General features: G+C 44.0%; 1 protein-coding gene across 1 annotated transcript in view; it reads left to right on the plus strand.

The window, feature by feature from the left end:
• The window catches only part of LOC149749336 (kalirin-like), a 168520-nt gene that overhangs the window by 54409 nt on the left and 95522 nt on the right, over positions 1 to 18589 (plus strand). Inside the window, exons 7-8 of the mRNA XM_089909901.1 lie at positions 2265 to 2439; positions 15437 to 15632. Coding sequence (XP_089766027.1) covers positions 2265 to 2439; positions 15437 to 15632 — 371 coding nt within the window. The remainder of the gene's footprint in view (positions 1 to 2264; positions 2440 to 15436; positions 15633 to 18589) is intronic.

Here is an 18589-nt window from a genome sequence, read left to right on the forward strand (position 1 = left end):
AGATGTTCTGAGTCCTCTTTTGCATACCAACGAGACAGCCTCTTTCCCTTCCTCCCCCAATTCACCGTCATGAATATATAATATGTGACAGTTTTGTCTACCTACCTAGGAAACTCCGCTGTTACTTGCTTCTGAAGAAAATTCCAAATAGTAGGCAGCCACTTAACCTCTCTGGGCCTCAGCTGCTTTGTCTGTGTGATTAAGGGGTTCACTCTAGGAGCTTGTCAGCTCTAGAATTACGTGATGGCTTTTACATTTTCTCTCCAAGTACTTTTCACAAGCTTGGCTAGCCTCTCTGTGGGGCTGGGCCTGTGGAGCTGCCACTCGCTCTTATCCCCTGCCAACCTTGCACCATACCTGAGGGCTGAAGGCTACTCAGTGACGGTAAAGGCAACGAGGTTGCTGATACCTGTCCTACAAGTTTAAGTTCCACGGACTTCAGAGAGGACCATAGGCGTGTGACAAGAACCACTGGCGGCTGTTCGTCCCCCCACCAGTCTGATGCTAGCCTGGACTCCCCTCCCTGATATCAAGACCAGTCAAAGAAAAAAAGCAAACGATGCCTAGTGGACATCGGCAGGATGCCTCACACATACCAGTACACACATCTTCCCTAGGCCTCCACGACTCCTCTGGCACTGATCACCGAAGCACCTAAGGTGGTTTTTATATCATCTCCGTGATTCCTAGTGAATGTGACACTGACAGAGATGCTGAACAAAGTGGCCAGAAATCACCCTCTTCCTTCTGGAAGCTGGGTGATAGAGAAAGACTGAGGGGAGCTGTCAGAAAGAATAGTCGTATCCGCCCTCCTTAGCAAGTGCGTGATACACAGTGTTGAGTACTCCTCTTGAGTTCTTTTCGTAGTTGGGGGGAAGCTGTGCAGTAGTGGGCTTTCATGCCCAAATAGGTCAGGGTGAGAAGGGAGGGATCAGAAGCTCTCTAGATGACAGAAAGGGAGGCTCTTGACAAACTGGCTTTATGCTGCGTCTAGAAACCGTGTGAGCTCAGATACCGTTGCTTCTGAGACAAACACAGGCCAGAAGGGCCTGGTTTCCAGAAAGGCTGCTGCTGAGGCCATTCAAAACTAATGATTTCCCCTCTGACTTCTTAAACTGTGTCAGAAACTGAGGTATCATGAGGTAATGGACGTGCTTGTTTATTTCAAGTTTTAGGGCTCTAGCTTACTCAGTCAAGGCCCTGTAGAATCTGAACTTCTGGAACTCCGCAGTTTTCCTATTATAATGCACTCTGGAGGTGTCACCACCACCTCAATTGTCTAAGCAGATCAATACGTTTATCTCTTGGCTCCCTCTATGGCATGCCACCTCCCCTTGCTTCTTTTGTATAGACCCTCTCTGCTCAGAAAGCCCACCCCTCTCATCTACTCAGCTCATCCTTTTCTTCTAACACCCAATTCCGGGCTCATCCTCTCTGAAGCCTTTGTTGGTTGTCCAGCCTCTTGTGCCCTAGCTTCTACTCCACAGCTGGACCCATCTCCAGTCAGCACCTGACACATCACAGTCCTTTCAGGATTAACAGTCATTCATACAGCACGTTCCTGGTCACAGAGCACGGTTACACATGCCATCTTCTTTAACAGCAAACTGTGCTGTGAGTAGGGAAGGGATTATTAAGCCCACTTTACAGGAGGCAGCTGGGCCTCAGGGAGGTGATTTCCCAAGGTCACCAGCCCATATATGTCAGAGGGAGACTTAAGCCAGGCTTGCAGCCTCCAGACCCCAAGCTTTCCTAAGTATAGCTTGAAGCCTGTGTAATAACACTAGCCCATAACTTTGGCATGGACTTAACGAAGGGGATGAATAATTTTGGCAGCCATGATCTCATTTTAACCATGATCCTGTGAGGTAAAACTAGGAAGGATTTTTTTTTTACATATGCCTTAATTTATCTAACCTTATGTATTGTGATATGTGTATTTGTGTATATGTGTCTTGAAATATGTATATATTAGACTACATATATGTGTGGAACCATTCTATTTCTGTAACATTTGTGGAGCCCTTTTGCATGCATTATTTCATTTGATCCTGTCATGATTCTGTCTGGACAGCAGCAAGCCTTAGAGCTATAGTGCTATGAACCCCAAAGAGGGTACAGTAGCTTTGGCTCACCTACTGAGCAGACAGTGCCAGGCTCACAGTAGATTCCCGTCCCCCTCACTCAGATGAGGAAGGCTCCCTGCTCCTCTGTCACTGTGAACATGTCAAGGCCCCTCCCTTCTCTCCCCGGCTCTGCCACAGGGACTCGGCTGTGTCCAGCAACAAGACGCCCCACAGTAGCTCCATCAGCCACATCGAGTCGGTGCTGCAGCAGCTCGACGACGCCCAGGTGCAGATGGAGGAGCTGTTCCATGAGCGAAAGATCAAGCTGGACATCTTCCTGCAGCTGCGCATCTTTGAGCAGTACACCATTGAGGTACAGGTGGGGAGGAGGTGCTGGGCAGGTGAGGTGGCCGAGGGCAGTGCCCCCGGAACCGGAAGGACTGCTGTGCAGTAGCCTAAGGGGATTGGAGGGGATTATGCATCCTGATATGTTTCTGGAAATCAGCAAATTCACGTTCCACCGTGTTGGATTCCTTCCAGTCCGCCTCACCCAGCCTGCCAAGCAGAACCCCTCTCCTCGCTGTCTGTCTGGGATTACTCCATTGAGAAGTGTTTGGTTGGCTTGCATTGGACTCCTACTTGGCACTTTGGTTCCTGGCAGACCGTGGAGTTGGCTGTTTGGTGACTGAGGCAGACTTGTTGGATTCTATAGCTTCATGAGTAGGAAGGCGATAAAATTAGGTGGCCTCCTCAGCTGGTAACTGTAGATCAGGGATTAGATGGACTCACACAGCAGCCAGGAATTCAGGAGACATAGGAAAGAAGACCCGAATCCTCAGTTTGCTTTCTGCTTATTAAGAAAGTAAAGCACATGTGGAGGACATTTGCTGGTTCATTTCATTGACTCCTCACTTCATTCTGGGAAGGTCAGAATCCGCTGTTTTGGTATATTTATGTCCTCTTTGTGGTGCCTATTAATACTGTCTGCCCCACATAATATCCACCTTTTATTATCTTCTGCTTTGACACAGTAACTAAAGCCAGGCCAGTAGGGTTTCTGGGGTGTGAAAAGTATTCAACACCTATGGCGCTTTGTCCTTTTCAGGGATGGCAAAGGGTTAAATTAAAAGCTATATCTTCTCTTTGCTCCTGGCTGGTGTGTTGTGAAGGAAAACTAGTTATCCCTCTACCATTCATTAAAACTTTACTTTGCATTCCAACCATCTCCTCCTAGTTGGGACTTCTGGGGGTCTGGGATTGATCTTCCCAACAATATCTGTGGAAACTTCTGTGGAACTGGTTTGGAAGGAAAATTATTATTTTTTCAAATGTTGTATGCTCCAATATCCCAATGCCAATGTCATTCGCAATCCCACGCAGGACCAGAAAACTGTCCTGGCAACAGAAGCCGTCTTCTTCAATCCTGAGACCAAAAATGTTTATAATGAGAATCAGAAATGTAAAAACAAACAAAAAGCAGTCCTAAAGCAATCCTTCGTATCCCTGACTCTCTTATGACCTTTCCCTTCTTCACTGCTATCCAGACTTCCTGGAAGCCACTGCAGCTTTTTTGCTTAAAGATGTCATGTTCTAAAAGGTGCTTTCTGGACAGTTTCTGAAACAAAGGAAAAGATAAGTCTTTAAATTTAGATCTCGATTATCCTTCCAACTCATTCCATAGCTTCAAGTAAATTTATTTATATTTCTCATTTATAATTTATCTTGAATCTACACTCAAAGGGATTTCAGGTGGCAGACGGTATTAAAACATGCACTGAAAGAACAATGAAAATGCCAGTGGAAAATTAGAGACGTTGGTATGCAGAAAGGAATGAAAGTGGGGTGACAAAGGTAATAAAGAAAGGAAAGAGGGGGCGTGAGTTATTATTCTTTGGTAGTTGGGAGTGAGACTCACCGAAATCAACAGAGGTAATGTTTGGTTGCAGCAGTGTTGGCTGCAGGCCTTCCCATGGTCTTCACCCACCGAAAGTGAATATATCCATGGGAGAATTATGTTAGCAGGTGTGGGGATTTGACTGTTGTATTCTTTATCTACCCTCCTGTCATTCCAGGCCTACATCAAAAAATGCTTAAGGGGGAGGAAATAGCCTGAGGGTTTGGATGTTTAAGCTTTATTTGATGAAATGGCTGTGGTTTTGGGGTCTGGGTTGCTGGTTTATTTCCAGAACGGGTCAGTTAGCTTCACTTTGCCATTTGAACTGTACCCCTGACATCAGCCAGGGGCATCACTCCGGTGTGTTTGCCTGCAGTAATTCTGGGAAAATCCATTTCCAATCCAAAGCATATGTAAAAAGATATTCTTTTTTTTAAAAAAGTTGATTGTAAATCAAATACTTTAAAATTGGATCCTATTTAAATGTTGCAGTAGAAGAGTTTGGTATTTAAATTGTAGGATTTGCGTTTCTCAGCCTTTGTTTGTATAAATGTTTCCCCGCCCGCCCTGACAACAACTTGGACAGCTTGGTATGCAGCAAACCAGAAGTAGGGAAGTAGTATGAGGGTCTAATAAAATGAGGGAGATAAACATAATAAACAGACCAAATGAGGGAGTTAAAAATGAGGGTGAGAAAAATTTAGTTCCGCACCCAGGTTTTAGAGGGCGTCTTGTTCCCCATTTTGGGTGTGGCCCGAACCTTAGGGAAATGCTGCGTTTCATCTTAGACAGAAATGGAAATCCTGCCAAACCTATGGAAAATTTCTCCTTCAAGTCAGATCGTCAGAAGTTATTTTTGAGGGTGATGAGATTATTTCAAATACCAGCTAGGGTTTCACTGTGAGGATGAAGGGCAAACTTCTAGAGAAGATTCAGAGTGTGAAACTGAGGGTGGTTTCTGTAATGAGAGCCACGCTGGAGCTGATATAAGCCAGGGCAGAGGCTGTCACTGCAGGACCTACAGCTATGGTTTCCTTTCCTAAAGGAAGGCATTTGATGGACATACTCGGAATTCCTAGGGATTACTGAAAACCAGAGCTGACCTGCTCCCCTGACATTTGGGTAATCTAAGTGTGACTCCTTAACCATGTCACTGATGGCTGGCACGGGCTAATTAATTTTAAAATTAAGGTAACACACGAGTTGCGGCACCAGTCTCGTTTTACTTAATTATATGGCTTCCAGAGTATACCTGGGATGGGGTCAGGGGGTACGCCCACTGAGAGTGAAATTTATCCCAGATGTATTAGGCAAATGTTCAGAAACCAGGACTGCAGCTGCATTCCTGACACTCCTTCTTAGACTCCCTGGAGACTAGATGAAGTGACCCATAGGGGAACATGATGCTCTTTTAAAGTTTTTTCCCTGTAAGTTCAGCCTCCTATGAAAGATAAGTTATAGGAAACAGTCGTAATGGAAGAGGCACTTCACCAAATGCAAATAATGTTTATTTTGTGGTGGTAAGAATATGGATAATTTCTTCTTGTTTTTGAGAACTGCGTGCATTTCACCTTTTCTACAATTAATCAGAAAGAAATAAAAAAATATTTTTAGAAGCAGGGACAGGACAGTGGTCTCCAAACTCTTTAGATTAGCCACTCTCTCAATAAAATATTTTTGAACTTGCAACCCCCTATATATGCATCCATATTAATTTATTAATTATATATGTGTTATACTATCACTAATAAGCTCAAAATTCACTGTGCCTTTAGGGTGACGTTTGACTCTTTCATTAGAAGTTGTAGTTCCATATTTCAAACAGTCTTCTTGATAATTTTCAATTATTTTTTGCTTCTGGTTTCTTGACAGACCTAATTAGATTGTCATTGTTTCTTTGCCCCATCACGTGGCTGCCAGAGAGTTCAAAGTTCTCTTGTGCTTTCATGTTTAATATTATCTTCAAACTGTAGTTTCTTTGAGGAACCGTGTTAAGCCACGTCTTTTTGTGAAGGGTAGTTTAGTTAAAACTAGATAATAGATAAGTCCATTTAACTGGGCACGTGAAAACAGCAATAATTTGAAATATGCTGAAAGCAACTGAACAAATGAGCTGGTCCGCCCCTCTGCATTGTGGTCCTTCCACCGTCCCTGAGGTGCCCTGCCCACCACATCACCTGCCATGTGTTCCGAGTGAGACTCCGGTGTCAGTACCCTATGAAAGTCCGGGGAAACGTCGTATCTTTTTTTATTGGTTTGATCAAATATGTGTGCATATAATATATATGCACATACATATGCTTATTTATATACAGAGAATATTTCTCTCTGTTATCAATGGATAATCTTGGGTATCCCCTGGGGTGGGCATACCCATGTTGGAGAGTACTAGGAATGACACCAAGAAAGATACTCTATACAAGGGACTAAAAAATAGGCCACGGTTAATGATCTTTCTTTTAAATTTCTGACTCTATAATTAAAACCAAAGTTTTCTCAATGTACCTGAAAATTAATCTGCATCATTAACCAGGTAAGGAATGGAATAGCAAACTATAAATCCATGGGGTTCACATTAGGACAAGTTGGGGCCAGGCTGAGGCTGAGGAAAATGGCCTTCAAAGAGGAAAATTCTGCGTAGAGGAGAGAAAGCTGATTGTAATTTGCACTGGTGGTCTCAACTCTGTAATTGGTTGTATGCAGAGGCCTTTCACATTTTATACTTGATAAACATTTAGTGAGCACCTACTGTCAATACAACTTGATAAACATTTAGTGAGCACCTACTATGCACCAAAAATTGTGTTGGGCATTGAGGATAAAACAATCCCTGCCATCAGCGGGCTAGTTGGGGAGAACCATAGAAATAGAACCATCCTGTAAAGTGATCATTCTATGACAGAGAGAAGCTTACAGCTTGATGAGAACACCGAGACAGGAATGCTTAGCTTTCTCAGGCTGCCCTTGGAAGGTTGCCCAATGAGATGACACCTGGAGGACAGGTAAAAGTTGGTGGCTAGGATTTGGCATCTCTGAAGGATGCCATCTAGCCTCTACCAGAATATCTCCAGAGCCCAGAAGCAGGGTTGGGGAGAGCAGGGAGCTCAGGATCTCATTAGTGTGTTGAACCAAGATCTCCACCCTTCTACCCTCTGGTCCTGGTTCTGTTCTCTGAAAAACAGAACAAATCTGCTTCCTTTTATTTGGCAGCCTTAATAATTAATATTTGAAGATGTTCATCACAGACCTCTTTTCCTTTATCTGAAAAATGTTGAGATTGTGTAAGTTATTTCTGCAGTCCCCTCTGACTCTAAAACTTCGATAACTACTTCTCTTTATTGTCAGCCCTTTCCTGTGGGACATAGCTCTGATGTACTCGCTGCTTTCTGGGTACACATTGTGCCTCTCCTGGTTGCCCCCTGCTGACTGGACTGTAGTTAGCCACGGCTGGCTTACACACACCCCTTGGGAGCTATGTGTCCAGGACCCTGGCGCTCTCCCATCACAGCCCAGGAGATAGGGGCCTTTTCTGCCTTGTTGAGGCTTGTGCTCCCTTAAAAGCCCCTGGTTGCCTTTTCAAGATACGTGCTTCCAATACACTGACTTTTTTTTTTTTTAACTTAAATGAAAGCTTTTAATGTATTTTTCCTCTCAATTTTTACTTTTTTTTTTTTAGGCCCAGTTCTTCAGCCTATCAAAATAAATTTAATTTATTATTTCTATCAGTATTTCAACAATTTGAAATATTGACCAGGTCAGGCAGGGCTCTGCAGTGCTTCACTGGAAGTTTTCCTTTGGTGACACAGCCGTCAGCCTGCACAGTCATTCCTTCAAAGGGCCACATCATCTTCTAGTCCAATTTCATAGCCCTTTCCTCCATAGATACAGTGTGAGACTCTGCAAAGCCTTGCTGTTCTCCATGTTTGTAACATGCCTTAAATGCACCAACTTAGTAACTATATCAAGAAAGAAAATGAGATGTTTGAGATCAATTTTTGTGGGTTCCCTTGGGATTCCTACAGCATTTTCTAAATGTACCCCAAGTCATTTGCAAAGGAAATGCAGAATAAATACAATACAGTAAACCAAAATTCTCACAAAATATTTATTTGATAGTTTCTTCTAGACTTTTGTCAAATTGGTTTCAGGATCATTGGGAGTTTCCCCTAACATCTTCCTTTGAAAAAAAAAAAAAAAAAGGATTATTTACACAGCTTTAGTATTCCGACATGTCACTTGTTTTTGGCAAATTATCAAAGATCCCTGATGGAAGCTTTCAGATCATTCTGTAATGGGGTGGGTAAGGGGCTGTGGACCTGAAGTCAGGTGACATTATCAAGGTTCAAGTGCTGCTTCTCCTTTCTGGTAAAGATAACAGGGAACTCCGTAGAAGGAAACGATGTAAGCTCTAGCACTAGGTGTTTAGCTTTCATGGGAGAAAACCCATTCTGACACTCAAGCATTGATAAGCTTTAGAATCGGTGAACAGTATACCTCAGAGGAGCTCTTCAACAGAGGAGAGATTTTTTTGAAAACAGAATAGAGTCCTACAAGTCTCAAACTGATTAAGAGGCAAAGATATGGGCAAAATAAAGACTCAAGATCAGTCATGATTATAAAAGATCTCAGTTTTAATCATGATGATAATGAAAAAAAGAACATGAACTTGGTCATAAAAATTGTGTTCCATTATCCAGATTATCCAATTGGAATAGAAATTAGGTGACCGAACATTGGAACTCATCAGTTACAGTGTTGCAATATGTTCTTACATTTTTTTGCCAAAAATCAACCGAGTGGATATCTTTACTGCTAAGTCCTTCTGCTTTTCCAGAAAACTCTTGCAGTATCCTCAAAAGTTTTCTTATAGCTACATAAAGAAATATTTTAACTCTTTAGACAGGTTATATATATTTCTAAAACAGAGGGAAATTCTATGATATACTTTTAAAATAATCTGTATTAGAATTCACTAATCCTCATCATTTTATAAATTGATTAACAGAAAAAAAACAACACTAGACTAGACAAGAAGAACAAATGACTATGGTAATTTAGTTTATTTTAGTTTCACAGTGGTAATGCATATCAATGTACATACCCATTATAGATAAAATAGCCCTTCCCGTGCAGTGAGACTGTCTCTTCAGCTGCAATATGTCTTTCCCTATCAGCCAGCACTTGTAGGTCAGTGGAGAATATTTAACTTTCGCTCTTTTCGTTTTAATACAAATAATGACCTTATATTTAGAACAGAAAGATGTTCATTTGCAATTGACAGCTCATGTATTTCAGAGCATCTCACCACAATGAAATGCCTTGGATCCTTCCTCGCCACTGTTAGTTGGAATGGGACTGGACCTTAACGTACATAACATATGCAGTGTTGATACACACAGACACACACACCCTTTGCTGAGAGGCAGTATAGTGCAGTCGTTGAGTATGCAGTATTTTGAGTTAGCGTGCCTGGGTTTGAAACCTGTTTCACCAGCTTTACTAATTGTGTGATTTTTAGACAAGTTACTCATTTGGTTTCCTCATCTGAGAAATAGGTATGAGAATAATAATTCCCAGTCCCCATAGGGTTATTAAGGATTTAATGAGTTAACACATAGAACATTTTTAGCAAAGTGCCTAGCACTTAATAAATACTTTAATACATTGTAGTCAGCATTGTTATTGTTAATAAAATACCTAAATAATATATATTGGGTTGGCCAAAAGTTTGTTCGGGTTCTTCCGTAAGATGTTATGGAAGAACTCGAATGAATCTTTTGGCCAACCCGATACTAATATGCTGTCCATACATATACATATGTATATGTATTTGCATCCAGATTTTAAGCAAACATTCCATCTTATTCTCCCCCATTGTTTCTCTCTGAATTTGTTACCCAGTCCTGTTAGGTGATCCCTGAGTGTTCACGTAACTGCTGTGAGAGCCACAGGCATTTGCGCTTGCCATACAGAGAACATGCCCATGCAGAGGGCAGGTTACACTTCTCTTTGCCACAGGGTTTGTCCCAGTGTTCACACCCCAATGCCGGATTGCAGATGTGTCCCCTGTTCATGGCAAAGGCCCCTGGGAAACCAGAGAATTCTAGATAGGTTAACGTGGCCTTTATACTGAGTATAAATACTCAGTGTCAATTTTTTTTAACATCTTTATTGGAGTATAATTGCTTTACAACGGTGTGTTAGTTTCTGCTGTATAACAAAGTGAATCAGCTATATGTATACATACATCCCCATATCTCCTCCCTCTTGTGTCTCCCATCCTCCCTATCCCACCCCTCTAGGTGGTCACAAAGCACCAAATTTTTTCAATTTACCACCTCTTCAACAAAAATATCCTACTGGGGGAAAGCTATGCGGTTCTTTTGAATGGGTAAATTATTCCTGGCATTATATAAGGCCACAAACACACAGTTTATTGATCTGTTTGAAGCACGTGATTAATTTCAAAGTTTCATGTGAAGTGAAGAAAATGGAGTTATCAGGAGTTTGTGGGGGTTTTTTAGAGAAGAAAACAGGAGAAAGGTTAAACAGGCACTTCTCTGAAGTGAGAAAAATAAAAAGAAAGCTATCCCCTGAAGTTAGTTCTTGGACCAGCTCTGTTGATATGACACCGTGGTTAAGAGCCCTGGACTTTGTAGTTGAATGCTGAGCTCTGCCACCACCAGCTCTGAGACCATGAGGCAAATGATCTGACTTCTGTGTGCCTTCGTTTCCTCCTAGAGTTGCTATGAGGATGCAATAAAAGAAAATCAAATGCTGAACACTGTCTATCCCATAATAAATGCACAATTCAGGGTAGAATCTTCTTTTAACCATGATCATCATCTTCATCGTGCTCACCAGCATCTAAAAATGATCAGAAGAAAAGGACCACACAGTGAAATTTCCCACTTTGCAGCTGTTAATAAAGAGCTAAGGTGATGGGAATAGACCATAGGAAGTGGGAAGAGAGGGACAGGGGAGTTCTGTTTCAGGCAGGCACACTTGGGGGTGAGTGGAGAAAGCATTCTCTACACATAACTCCTGGGAAGGACCCAGGAAATGGGAGGAGCCAGTGAAGAGGGTTTTCTGAGAACAGAGCCCAAGGCTACTGCTAAACCAAGTCCCTTGGGGTCAGTTTTTGACCGCAGAATACTGGGTTCAGTGAATCTCATCTGGTAGGAAAGCTTTTTGAAGTGTCTTCCCATTTCCCACTGCCTCTTATCCTTTCTAAATTCCTGTTCACCTCCTTCTCGGATTTTCCTTATGGCTGTGGCTCTAGAGTAGATAATTGTTAGAATAGAAACACTGCCAATGCACCTCTCATATCCTCACATGCCAATTAATTCAGAAGAGGGAGGCAGAGAGAGGCCACTGGAGCCCAGAGAGGAGCTGAGTGAGCCAGGAGCCGAGATGGAGCTAATGGAGTGGAAGGAGAAAGCAAAATAGGTGGATTGAAAGCTGAATGCCCTGTGGGTACTTTCTATTCCATCTTTCACTCATTTGGTTCAGGCCCTAGTTTCTGCCTAGTACAAATTCTTCCAGGTTTCTTTTCCAAATGGAGTTAGATCACCAGATCAATCCCCAGACAGGTTTTTCTTTTCATGGCTTTGTCTGTGTATTAGCAAATTAGCCCATGTCCCATGTTATGAGATAAGCCGGAGAAAAACGTCAGGTTCTGGGGGTTGTCATGAAGCTCTTCATGACAGAGGGGTGACTTTGAAGGGCAGCGAGGACTTGAGCAGACTGGGAGGAGGGACAAGGATGTCTCAGGGCTGCTGGACCAGAGAAGGTGATTGGAGAGGGCAGAGCTACTTCTCAAGATCAGGGAGTAAACCAGATGCCTGGTTCACATAACAGAAGAGCATGAGATGGGACCAGAAAGCTAGGTTTGTTCATTAGCTGTAAAGCAAGCTTCAGGTTTGAAAACTAATTTTTTTCTTTAAAAAAAAAAAAAAAAAGCCCCTGCTATAATGCCAACCTTGTGCCCCAGAAAGAAGGTGGAGAGAGGGAAGCCAATGACAGAATATTCCTTGAGGAAACAGAAAATACTCAGGAAAGAAAATATTTAAACTCCAGCCAACATTCGAAATTCATAAATCAGATTACTTCAAGGCTCTTGGCATCAGTTCTTGGGGATTTGGGAAGAGAGTCAGACATGACTGTGTGTAGACCCAGGGAGCGAGACTTGGAAGGCAGGCTGTTGCATTGAGAAGCTCCTTGAAATTCTCATTCTTCAGGCTTCATGACAGACTTGGGTCCTTCAGCTCAATGGTATTGGGAGGTACGGGTGGAGCAGGGGAAGGCAGGAATATAGAAACACCAGATATAGAATCCTGGGCATACTTCACATTTGCTTTAGATTCAGATTGCCAAGATACCAGACCTCTGAGCCTCACTCTCCCCAACCAAAGCACCTCACCTTTGCTCTGCCCTAACCAGGACCCTCAACACTTGCCTTTCTGCTCCACAGACTCAGGCCTTGGGACCCCTCTGGGATTTTCCTGCAGCAAACAGCTTCTTCATAGACTCAGTTTCATGAAAACAAAACAAAAACTAAAGTGTAAAGAAAAGGCAGACTCTTCCTTTCGTGCTTGTTTTCTTATTTTTATTTTCCTTAAGCTTGTAGACAGGGAAATGGACTAAAAATTTTGTTTGGTCTATTTTCCATATATTATCTGATAAATGACTTATATCCAGCATATATTAAGAACTCTTACAAATCTATAGTCAAAAGATAACCTAGCTTTTGAAAAATGAGCAAAAAACTCAACACTTTCTAAAAGTAGATACCAACGGTCAGTAAGCATATGAAAATGTGCTCACCACCATGAGTCATCAGCGAAATACAACCTCAAACCATAATAAGATATCACTTCACACCCACTAGCTTGGCTAAAATTAAATAGACTGATAATACGAAATGATGGTGAGCAACTGGAACTTTCACAGGGAATGCGAAATTCCTCTTGGGAATGTTAAACGTACACTTACCCTATGACCCTACAATTGCACTCCTAAGTGACCCTCAAGAGAAATGAAAACCAGTGTCCACAGTAAGACTTGTGCAAGAACTTTCACATCAGCCTTATTCATAATAGCCAAACACTGAGAACAACCCAGGGGTTCACCAGCTAGAGGATAGATACACAAATCACGGTATCTCTATACCATGGAACTCAGCAGTAGCAAGGAATGAACTGATACAATAAACAGATAAATCTTAAATACAGTGTGTTGAACACAGAAGCTAGACATGAAAGAGTCCATACTGTATGATTTCATTTGTATGGAATCTAAGAATCTGTGAGGATAGAAATCAGAAAATGGTACCTGAAGTGGGGCAGGGGCAGGAACTGACTGGAAAGGATGACTCCCTAGGGTGATGGAAAGGTCCTATATTTTGTTTTTGGTGATGGCTACACCAGTAACTAAACTTGTCAAAACTCGTAGAACTGAATGCTTAAAATTTATATATCTTATTATATGTAAATTATACTTCAATTTGTTTAAATACAGGAAGGAAAAACATAGCTATAGGCCTAGTCTACAAAGGCCTATTCATTCTATAAATTATCTCTCATAAATTATAAGTTATCTTATTTTTCTCAGTTTAACTCCTTTCTCTAGTTAGAGAATGAAGTGCTTTTCAAAGATGGGATATAGGGACTTCCCTGGCTGTCCAGTGGTTAAGACCTCGCCTTCCAATGCAGGGGGTGTGGGTTCGATCCCTGGTCGGGGTAAGATCCCACATGCCTCGCAGCCAAAAAACCAAAACAGAAAACAGAAGCAATAACGTAACAAACTCAATAAAGACTTTAAAAATGGTCCACATCAAAAAAAATCTAAAAAAAAAAAAAAAAAAGACAGGATATAACAAAAACCTGTTTGCCTACCAACCTGCTGGTTCCCGGATCCCCAAGGGCTCCCCACAATAAGTAGATACTAGGTTTTCGGGCTGAGCTCAGTGGATCCCTTAGTTGACCTGCAAAGAGGTGGCAGCATGAGGTGAGAACCCATGACAGTGAAGGTAATATTTTTACAGTTCCCCATTTCTGCTTCAAAGAGAGAAAGTGTACTTTCAGTGGAGGAAAGTCTTACTGTTTGACAAAGAGTGGAATCCTGTGCCCGGGATGGCAGCCCCTCACAAGGGACTGCTTGCCTTTCCCGTCCCAGCCTTTATGGCCCCAGCACAGCATGGAACATCACCATCTCTCAGCTGCGTCTTTCCTTCTCTTTGTCCCCTGACGCTCCTGGACAGCAGTGTTTGGTAATTGGGAAGGTTATGCCGCATGTCAGCTGGGATGAGACCCAGCATGATGAAAATCACTAAGCTGGGCTCTGGGCCGTGTGCTTAGGCTGCCTGGGCCATACTGCAACTGTGTGATCTGGGGTGAGGCTTCCATGGCCTCTTCCCAGAAAAGAGGGTGACAGCACCTGTGCCATTGCCGTCACAGGGCTACCACAGGGCTAGCATGCGATAACAGACCTGAAAACCGTTTTAGAAAAGGTTTTATTTGATTCACATATCAGGTGGAATTATTATCCAATTCAATACTTCTGAGTTCTTACTATGTGGATGATAGCAACGATTGTAAAGGAAGAATAGGATTCAGTCTCTATTTGCAGGCACATATTTGCGAGTAAATGAGGGCACATCACGGGAGTGAAGGTGTAGAGCAATAAGCAATTAGCAAAGTCATATTAGGGCAAGGTTTTCCTTCACTACATGTTCAGTCTTCATTAGACTCATTCATGCCTCAATAGAGTTTAATCTGCTTGGATTTCTAGAGGTAAGTTATACATTTACACCTCGTTTTGTTACCACTTCCTGGTATCAGCCATTGTAGCAGAGAGAATACTGTACAACAGAACATGGGAACCAGATCAGGGCCCCTGGGTTTGGGGTCTAACCAATTATGTAACCTCGGGCCATTTACTGGGATTCTCCAGCCCTCTGTTTCTGGTTCTTGAAAAGAGTTAGATTCAGTACTTAATTTCTGAGGCCCTCTCCAATGCTGAGATCTTTACAACGAAGGCTGTGGTATGGTGGACAAAGTCTTTGCAGTCAGGAGAAGAACTGAGTATTGTCCTCAGGTCGTGCCCTTCATGAGCAGGGTGAACTCTGGGCAAAGCATTCCATCTGTGTGAGTGAGCGTCAGCTTCTCTTCTGTGAGATGGACCTGGGATGTCCACCCTGCCTGCCTCTCCAGGTTACTGTGGGAGTAGGATGAGATGGAGTGTGAAAACCTTTCTAAACCATAATCCATCATGTAAGTGTTTGCTACTGCTGTAGACATTGAAACACAGGGAGAACACTTTTAAAGGCATGCATACGTGAGTGCATGGCACCATTGCTTAAACGTAGTCTAGGGGTCAAAAAAGAGATGCAAAGTAGAGACAGATGTGAAGCTTGGGTTAGTTAATAAGGCTCTTGTGGACCAGTGAGCCTGCACTGATGGTGGTTCCCTCACAGGTGACGGCAGAGCTAGATGCCTGGAATGAGGACTTGCTTCGGCAGATGAATGACTTCAACACGGAGGATCTGACGCTGGCGGAGCAGCGGCTGCAGCGCCACACGGAGCGGAAGCTAGCCATGAACAACATGACCTTCGAGGTCATCCAGCAGGGCCAGGATCTGCACCAGTACATCATGGAGGTCCAGGCCTCAGGTAGGCGACCTGTCCCGTGCTCCTGCTTCTGGTGGGGAGATGATGAAGACAAGGACAGCAGCTTGACTCCAACAAGCCCTTCCGCTCCACTCACTCATTCTCTTCCCACAGGTACAAGGAACAGAGGTTTTTGACCCCATGTTAATGAAAAAGAAATGGAAGCATGAGAGCCGAAATTGTTTGTCTGAGGTTGCCCGGTTAGGCTATGATAAAAATAGGAATAGGGCCAGGTTCTCCTGGTGCTGTGGGGAGAAGGGGAAAAACCAATGATGGAAATTAGCACAGATCCAAAAACATGGTGGTCTGGAGAAATAAACCAGGTGGGCTGCAAAGGCCGTCAGGCATCCTTGTGAATTGTATTCAGATGTACGTACGGATGCTGCTGTCCCACCCCTGTGCCCTGCACACACTCTCCTGCCCTGTCCTCCACCGCCAGAGCCGGCTCCTCATTCCAGTCCAGGCCTCTCTGTCCTCATTTTTCTTAAAACTGTCTGTGCTTGAGTGTAAGAAGTACTGATAAAGTTTATGGCGAGGTCATATAAATTTTATAACTTCTCAAAAAACACATGGCCAAGTTACCCAGGCTTGACTTCTTTTCCTGCTCAGGATTTATTCACTGTTTTTTTGTGTGTGTGTGTGGTATGCAGGCCTCTCACTGCTGCGGCCTCTCCCATTGCGGAGCACAGGCTCCGGACACGCAGGCTCAGCGGCCATGTCTCACGGGCCCAGCCGCTCTGCGGCATGCGGGATCCTCCCGGACCAGGGCACGAACCCGTGTCCCCTGCATCGGCAGGCGGACTCTTAACCACTGCGCCACCAGGGAAGCCCTATTCACTGTTTATCCAACAAGTCCACGAACACTTAATGTTACACCTGCCACTTTCTAGAACAGCCTTTGATGTTAGAACCGGAGAGAGCCATAGCTGTCCCCTCGTCCAACTAGTCCAGAAAGAGGAAGTCACTGATCTGGACTCACACCAGTGAAGTGCCGGAACCCAGGTCTCCACACTGCCACCCACCTGGGTCCTCCAGGAAGAAGCAGATAGGGCCTCAAGCCATCAACTCTTTAAAACATGGTCTGTCCATGTCCCTGCTGATTGTGAAGGACATTTAAATCATGAGATTGTCAGGCAGGCTTGACTTTAGGGTACTGTGTTTCTCTTAATGACCTGATAGAGGACATAGCAGCATTCAAAGGAACTTCACTTCTAACCAGAGGAGAGACAATCTAGTAAATTCTATTTACTTTGGTCACCATAATCTTTCCTTGAATTTTCATTTGTTGTGAACAGGCTGCAGCTGCCTATGAGAGCCAGGCCTGTTTACAGGGTGCAGCCCACGCTCCACACAGCTCCAAGAAGCCCCTTCACTCACATCATAGTCTATCTGGGGACTGTTTTTAAAATGACAATGCCCAGATGCTGTGATCTGACACCTCTGAATGGGACTTGGGCATCGGCAAAAGGTCCTCAGGTGATACCACTGTGCAGCCAGGGCTGAGAACCACTGCTTTTCCCCTTGATGGTTAAATCACAGCAGCTGATATCTATGACGTGCCCCAGGACAACGACTTCCAAACGTGGTCCCAGGTCAGCAGCATCAGCATTACCTGAGCACTTGTTAGAAACGCAAGTTCAAGGGCCCATCCCGGGAACCTGCCACGTCAGAATCTCTTGTGGGTGAGGCCCAACAGTCTGTTTCAGTAAGCCCTCTAGGTGATTCTGATGCACTAATCTAGGGCCCCTGATCAGGACCTACTCTAAGTGTGGGCCCTGAGCCAGCAGCAGGCGGCATCACTCTAGAGCTGATTAGAAAGGCGGAATCCCAGACCTGCGAATCTGAATCTGCATTTTAACAAAATCTTCAGGTAAATCATGTGCATGTTAAAGTTTGAGAAGCAGTGTTCTTGGCCACAGCTGTACCTTTTCAAGGCCTTAGTAGGGAAGGGGGAAACTGTGACTGAGAACCTTGTCTGGACTCAGGGTTTCACCCTACAACTTGTCCTCACGATGCTCGCCGTAGACCGCTCTCCAACTAAGATGCGGAACCATGAGAGAACGCAGACATAGTACCTAGAAGAGAGGCTGTGCAGAGAAACTGCAGGGATGCTCCTCCCCCATCCCTTCATCCCTCAGTATTGACGTGTCTGGCAGGTGGAGCGCCTCATCTGCCTGAAAACCTGTGGCACATAGGAGCAGGATGCTGGCGTGACCTTGGGCAAGTGCACCTCTGTCCAAGAGCCAGGTATCCTTGGTAATGGAAAGACTGCCGGGAGCTGGCAGTCCCTGAAGACTGGCTGTGCTTGGCAGCCACCTTAACCATGAGGGCTGAGTGGGTGAAAACACCCCAAGCAGATGGGCTGCCCACCCCCACATATCCTGTTCTCGGAATGAGCTTTGTCAAAAGAGCCTGATTGGCCTCTTCAGTCTCTGCTGGGACTGGCTGTTCCCCTGCTTCTCCTCAGCTGGCTGTTCAGTCTGGCATAGCCCATGAGGCCTCAAGGCTCTCAGGGAAGCTCTCTCTGTCTACTGCCGTGTGCCTGTCCTGCAGAGGAGGCGTCAACCTCATCTCTGGCTTGGAGGAAGGGAGGGCAGCAACACGCCAGAGCTGGGGTCCAGAGGTGGAGGTTGGAGGTGGGCCGAGAGTGGGCCTTACCGAGGACCTAGGTGGCCAAGGAAGGCAGTACTTCAGAGACACAGGACTGAGGCAATAAATGGGTTGGGCACTTACCTTGTCTGTCTCATGAACTATATTTGAACTAGAGGTAAAATAAACTATTGTCTCAGAAAAAGGACAATTAGCAAAATTAAGAATTTGGTTGCTATTTAGCCCTCCAGGCTAAAATAATTAGGGCTTATGCTTTGATTTTTATAGGAGTAAATGATTTTTATTGGATTTTTATAGGAGAAGTAGGGAATTTCCTTACACTTATTTTTTGGTATGAAGTTTGAAACATT

This window comes from Delphinapterus leucas, chromosome 4 (genome assembly GCF_059928025.1).
Source record: "Delphinapterus leucas isolate spDelLeu-1000000601 "Yukka" chromosome 4, BTC_Dleu_Yukka2, whole genome shotgun sequence".
Lineage (NCBI taxonomy): Eukaryota > Metazoa > Chordata > Mammalia > Artiodactyla > Monodontidae > Delphinapterus > Delphinapterus leucas.